This window comes from Terrapene carolina, unplaced genomic scaffold (assembly GCF_002925995.2).
Source record: "Terrapene carolina triunguis isolate 2854851 unplaced genomic scaffold, T_m_triunguis-2.0 Scaffold53, whole genome shotgun sequence".
Lineage (NCBI taxonomy): Eukaryota > Metazoa > Chordata > Testudines > Emydidae > Terrapene > Terrapene triunguis.
Genome location: NW_020664404.1, coordinates 828783 through 835483, shown reverse-complemented (window position 1 = coordinate 835483; position 6701 = coordinate 828783). Strand labels below are relative to the sequence as shown.

Genomic DNA, 6701 nt, shown 5'->3' with positions numbered 1-6701 from the left:
CAAAGGGGTGCAGCACATTGGACCCCCATTTGCTGCTGCCCATTGGCACCATTTGGGAGCTGCTCTGCATTGCAGATGAGGGCGCCCATGGGTTTTGCTGGGGCGGGGGAGAACCACGGCAACCTTTATGCAAGGTAACTGGTGCCCTAGTTATGATGGCTCATCCTGCAGCCTGCCCTGCCTCACGCTTTGCTCCTAGTGTCATGGCGCCCAGCCTGGCTTGTCCCACGCTTTGCCTTTGGTGTCATGGTGACAGCCAGTCACGCTCTCTGAGGGAATAGAGGAGTGGGCGGGGTTTATTGGCTAGCGGTTTATTGGTGGTAACGCGTGAAGTCCCGCCCTGGCCGCTCTCTGATTGGTTGTTGGGTGCCCCGCCGCACTTATTGCGAGAGGAGGAGAGTTAGGTTTTTATTGGCTCCCCTACAGGCGACGGCTGTGAGGACGTCACAGTCAGATGACAGGGGCGTGGCTCGGCTTTGTGACGGCATCAGCGAGCGACCGCAGGAAGTGCAGCCAGGGCAGCAGCCACCCCAGAGGCCCTGGGCAGGTAACGGGGGCGGGGCTGGGGCGGCCTGGCGCTTCCTTCCCCCTCCCCCTCCCCCTCCCCCTCCCCCCCGAACCTGCTGGGCCCGCCGAGTGCCCGTTAACCCCGCCCCCCCCCAGCCTCCGCTCGCTCCGGCCCTGCCACGTCCGGTTAGATCCAGCCCCTGCAGGGGCTCCAGGCCCGCCCCAGAGTGAACCCCCCCACCTCCCTCGCTCCCCCCTCGGCCTCCCAGAGTGACCCCCCCACCTCCCTCGTCCCAACCTCGGCCTCCCAGAGTGACCCCCCCACCTCTCTCGCCCCCCCTCGGCCTCCCAGAGTGACCCCCCCCATCTCCCTTGCCCCCCCCTCGGCCTCACAGAGGGCCCCCCCCACCGCCCTCGGCTCCCCCTTCCGACCTCACAGAGCAGCCCCTCACCCCTGTGACACTATCGGGGTCACAGCCCGAGCCTCTGGCTCTGTGGGAATCCAGATGCAGCTGCGTGACCCTGGCGAACAACTGGGTGTCCCAGGGTTTGAGCCCTGTGCGTGACCAGTTACCCACCCTCCCTCCCCCATGTGGTAGAGGGAGAGTCCAGGTTCTGGTTACTTTCCATTGGGGTAGTTAATAGGCGGCCCGCGAGCCAAATCTGGACTGCCAGATGCTTTTGGATGGACCCCAACATCTTTTTATTTATTTATTATCATCATTAGTTTATTTTCTCTGTTTACTATACTTTGATCAAGAATTTGGACCTTGACCAAAAAAAAAAAATAGTTACCCCTGCTGGGCAGAGACCCAACTGGAGTGCGCGGATGATCTGTCCACGCTCGTTTGTCTCTCTCCTGCAGGATCTGATGCCGGTGCTGGTCCTAAGAGCCCTTCCAGCAAGTCTGAGACTGAGCTGGAGACTGCCCAGCTGCACGAGCTGGGGCGGGACAGAGTCCAGGGGCGTTTCCCATCTAGCTGGGGCTATGAGGCTGGTCCAGTTTCAAACCGGCTCGGATGGGCCCAGGATTGGGCTGGAGGAGAAAGATGGAGGCAACGTGATTGATTTAAATGCTTTCGACCCCTCCCTTCCCAAGAGGATGAGAGAGTTCCTGGAGGTAGGGGACGCAGCACTGGCCGTAGCGAGAAGGTAAGTGGGGATCTCCAGCGACCCTGCAGGCGGTGCTAGAAGCCATTTCTGTCCTGAAAGGCCAAGCAGACGCTCGAGCTAACAAGCTCCCTATCCAGGGGCTGTCCCCTTCCTGTGCGTTGGTGCTTGGGTCCCCTGCCGCTTGGCACCCTTGTGGGCTCCCCCCCACCTGCCGCCGGGCTGTTGACTGGCATCAGAATGCAGAGAGTCAAAGCCAACGGGGGCTTTAATAAAAAACCAAAGGGGGCAGTGGAGCCATGCATGAGAGGTGGATGAACCCAGCTTGAGGCCTGGGGCTCGCTGTCTGCGCAGTGTTAAGAGTTACAGAGTTAAGCCCGGATCCTCAAAGGTATTTAGGCACCTACCACCCAATGATTTCAGTGAAAGTGAAGTGCCTAAATACCTTTGAAGGTCTGGGCTTCATTGACTAGAAAGCAGGGAATGGAGAAGTTAAGATTCTCTCAGTAATGCTGCCTCCTCTGCTCCGCATCTTTGCAGGCCCTTGCCGCCCCTGCATGCCCTGGAACAGCTGATTGTGGCAGGCAGGAGGTGCTGTGGGGAGGCACTGATAAGGGGGCTGCAGGTGCACCCACAAAGTTGGCGCCTATGGCCTTGGGTTCTAGTCCCAGCTCTGCCATGGACTCAGCGCATGGCATTTCCCCGCCTCATGCCTCAGTTTCCCGGCAGTAAAATAAGGGAATAATGAACCTCTTCCTCGTAAAGCGCTTTTAGAGCTAGGGATGAGATGCCCTTTGATGGGCACTAGGGGGGCGCAGTTGTTCTCCTGGGTTTGGAAGCTGTTTAGGTAAGGCGTGGAAGTGTACAGCTGGGATTGTCCTAGTCCTGGCCTCACGCTCTGACTGGTCATTCTCAGTGCAGGATTCTCAAGGCAGTGTCTATGCAAGAGGTAGGTGTGAGCCCCATTTTACAGGAGGGAAACTGAGGCACAGGGAGGCATGGAATTGCAGCTACATAGGAAATCCATGCCAGAACTGGGAGTAGAACCCAGGGGATCCACTTCTCCTAGTGCCTTGCTTTGACCACTACACCGCCGTCCCTGGTTTCCCCAATGAAGAGCCTCCCCCATTCTCTCAGCATCCCTTTCAGCTATCCCTTCCCTCCTCTGTCTCTAGGGCTCAGGAGTCTGGCCAGCACATCCTGCCACGTGATCAGGTGACCCTCCTGGCCCCCATAACCAACCCGGGGAAGGTGATCTGCGTGGGGCTGAACTACGCAGACCACTGCCGGGAGCAGAACATAAACATCCCCGAGGAGCCCATCATCTTCAGCAAGTTTACCAGCTCCATCATCGGCCCCTACGACGAGATCATCCACCCAGCCGAGAGCCAAGTAAATACCCCTTGCTCCTCCTGTCATGCCTGCGGGGACCTTTCAGCCAAGACCCGTCTGCACGCCAGCCCCCGCGGATGTGTCTATTAAAGGCTCCAGCTAAAGAACTGTGGGAGCAAAAACCGAGCGTGCCCACTCCGGCCACGGAGAATGCTGCTGTCAGTAGAGCGTGGGCCCAGATTTGAGTTGGCTGCCAGCTGCCTCGAGAGCTGTTTAATCCAAAGATCCATCACTAAGAAATTAGGAAGGACGGTTGCTGCTATTTGTGCAAGTGCCTCCTGCTGGCTGTGTTGGGTAACAAGCCACCTAGACGCCAACAGTCCTGAAAGTTACATCCAAATAGCTTGCTTAGGGGAGATACCATGTTGCTGGGCCATAAGGGGGGGTGTCTCTGCACTGAGATGGTACTGCCCACCTGCCATATCACCAGTGGCGTTTCGCAGCTGTGGGAACAGTGATCTGGGGCATCTCTAATTGCCTCTCCCCATGGTACCCTAGCCCTGATTGCCTCTGTGCCCTGCTGGACTGGGGCAGAGATCAGACTTGCCTGTTTCCTTCTCTAGGAAGTCGACTGGGAGGTGGAGCTGGCATTTGTCATCGGGAAGAAAGGGAAGCACATCAAGGTACTAAGGGAGCTGGGAACGGACTGTGGAGCCACTTCAGGTCTTGGTACTTCAAACCCATCCCCGACTGAACGGGGCCATCTGTTTGGTGACTTCAGTCCAGGGCATGCGGCAAAAGCCACCACGGCTGGCACTAAATGGCCCCCTGGTTGGCAAGTGCAGCTGTCAGGCTGGTGATTGAACTGAGCGTGCTCCCTTTTCACCACTAGAGGGCGTCCCTCTCTGTCAGGGCGGCGCATGTGTTAATTCTGCACCGTCATGCCCAGAGGAGTCGGGCAGCCCCACGTTTGCAGTCTCTCCAGCAGTGGCTCGGCTGTGTGGCGACTCCCCTCCCGTTTCCCTCCCCGCCCAGGAGTCAGCCGCGATGGATCACATTGTGGGATTCATGGTTGCCCATGACGTCACCGCCAGGGACTGGCAGATGAAGAGGAATGGGAAGCAGTGGATCCTGGGGAAATCCTTTGACACCTTCTGCCCCTTGGGCCCTGCCATTGTCACCAAGGACTGTGTGTCAGGTAGAGGTCCGGCCCTTCAGTCTCTCCCGCCTGCCAGGCTGTGGTGGCACAGGGAGGGCTGGGTTGCCCTCACAGCTGCCCTCCTGCTGCAGAGGCTCCTGGGGTGATGCATGAACTGCCTTCATCCCTGATTCCTCCCACCTGCTCCATCGCTGCAGTCGTACTGCCCTGGGTATGCGAGGGAGCTCACAGGCCACCTGTGGTCGGCTTTGCTCACTATTTGCATAGGAGCCCTCTAAATCCCAGGGCGCTGCTGGGACTGGGGCGGGTGGCTCAGTACGTGGTGTCCTTCCCCAGTTATTACTGAACCAGTTCCCCAAGCACGGCGCTAGGGGGCAACCCGTGCTCATTGATGCACGCAGGATGCTGTTCCCAGCAGGAATCCCGGTGTCCCAGCCCAATTCCAATTACCTTCTGCGCCCTACATTTCCTCCTGCTGCCGCAACTGGACCAGCATCCTTCGCTTTGTGGCCCACCCCGTTCTCCGGCTTGCAGCGAGCTGTCAAAACAGCTGTTGCGTTCCAGCCCAGAGGTGGCTGCAGTGCAGAGGTGAGCAACGGCAGCCCCTTTGATACAGTTTGTCCAACAAATTGGGATCCTTCCTGTGATCTGAGGTTTCCTCTCCTGGATCCCCACCTCCTCCTCTGCATAACAGGGAACAGCCCCATCCTCCCCAGTTATTTTGCAGACCTGACTGCTCTGTCTCTCTCTAAGACCCTCACAAGCTGGGAATCCGCTGCAAAGTGAACGGGGAGCTCGTCCAGGACAGTAACACCAACCAGATGATCTTCAAAACGCAGGCGCTGGTCGCGTGGGTCTCCCGGTAGGTGCCTCCCCTGCCCTGGTGGCAGCAAACAACTCTGTTCCTGGGAGCTGTGGTAACCCAGTGTGGTTCTCTGCCCCTCTCCAGTGGCAGGGTCATGGCTGCCTCCCATTGTTAGCCCTAGTCCTTAGCAGTGGCTGTGCTTTGGGAGCCAGAGGGCCTGGGGTCGATCCCTAGCGCTGATCTATGCATGGGGTAGTCACAGCCCCTGGCAGGTATCTGGGCACGTCTGAACAATCGTGGCCCGAATGGGGTGCGTGCTGGGAGCCCAGCGTTATCCCCAGCTGTGGTGGAGGCGCTGAGCCAGGATGCCCTGTTGATGGGCTGTTCCTGGTTCCTGGCAGGTTCATCACGCTGTACCCAGGAGACGTCTTCCTCACCGGGACCCCCCCAGGCACCGGAGTTTTCCGGAAGCCCCCTGTGTTCCTGAAGGTGAGCGTCAGTTCTGGGGAATCGCAGCAAGAGCTGAAGCTGCTACTAGCGATCCGGACTCCCTACAGCAGGGGGTAGGCTGGGTCCCAGCAAAGGGCAGTGACAGGAGATAGCTGGTATCCCATGTGGACCCCGGTCCTGCCATTGGAGCCACAGGGGCCGACTGTGGTGCCTGTCCGGAGCGCTCGGCACAGACTCAAGGACTTGCTTGAGCAGCTGGAATTGCAGCACTAGGCTCAGAGATTTCAGTAAGGGAGACAGCCCAGCCTCTTGTTTTGAGCCAGCGGGTTCCTAGGGCTGTGGAATAAGTGTCTGAGCTCCTGCAGTCACTAGGGGGTGCACCTCACTGTGACTGGGTATCCCCCTTAGGCTGCTTTTTTAATGCAGGCTTTAGCCCCTTTAGTTACAGTCAAAACATCCCTGGGGGGGCTTAGGAGCTGCTGGAGGCTCCAGTCACTCTGTCCATTATTTTATATGTGACTCATCCAGCTCCCAGGGTTTCAGAGTATGACAGACACTCTTTCCCCCCCCCCCCCCCCCCCCCCTGGATTTTGTGTAGCAGTTGCAGTTTGTCTATTCTAGGCATGAGGGGGTCAGTCCCACCCTGTGTTCTGGTCCGCAAGGCTAGGAGCATGTCTGATCTGCTGGGGGGTAGATGGGGAGACATTAACCCCGGGGTTCTGCTGTAGCACTGGTCAGTCGCTTGTAACTAGGTAACAGAGATCAGGCATCAACCATCCTACCCTGGTCTATGGTTCTGCCATAGGGGCTGGGGCAAAGGGGGGGGGCTACAGTCTTTAGCTGGTTGTGGCAGTGTGTAGCTCCTAATGGAAATGTGACTCTGCTTCCCCTGCGTTGCAGAGAGGAGATGTGGTGCAGTGTGAAATTGACCAGCTAGGAGCCCTCCGAAACAAGGTCGTTTGAGGATGCCCCACCAGCGCGGTCCCCAGGGCACAGGAGCTGATCATGGACACTGGCAAGTGCAGCACTTTAATGGCCTTCGGCTAATCGTGCCACTCAACGGTGTGTGGATTTTGCAATAAAGCTCTCGCTGAAGGGCCAGCCCTGGTAGCTGAGGTGCATGAGGGCGCAGTCTGTGCTCCGACCCATCAGCACACTCGGTGTGAAATCCATTCAAACAGCCAGCGCGGGGGGATCATGGTGCCAAGCTGCTGTTAAAGGGGTAAGGGGCACAGAGGGCTGCTCCCCTAGGATTAGACGCAGAGCAAGGCAAATCCTTGCACTTCCCAGCCCTGCTCAGTGGGGATGGGGAAAGTGCAACCCCAGACTGAATCTCCC

At 58.3% G+C, this 6701-nt stretch overlaps 1 protein-coding gene across 1 annotated transcript; it reads left to right on the top strand.

Annotated features, from left to right (window-relative positions):
* The first annotated feature begins 454 nt into the window (after positions 1-454).
* FAHD2A (fumarylacetoacetate hydrolase domain containing 2A) lies at positions 455-6476 on the top strand. The gene is made up of 8 exons (XM_026657564.1): positions 455-547; positions 1373-1659; positions 2793-3009; positions 3573-3632; positions 3985-4147; positions 4862-4970; positions 5315-5402; positions 6264-6476. The coding sequence occupies exons 1-8, from the start codon at positions 455-457 to the stop codon at positions 6324-6326; spliced, it is 1080 nt and encodes a 359-aa protein (XP_026513349.1). The 3' UTR covers positions 6327-6476.
* The last annotated feature ends 225 nt before the right edge of the window (positions 6477-6701 follow it).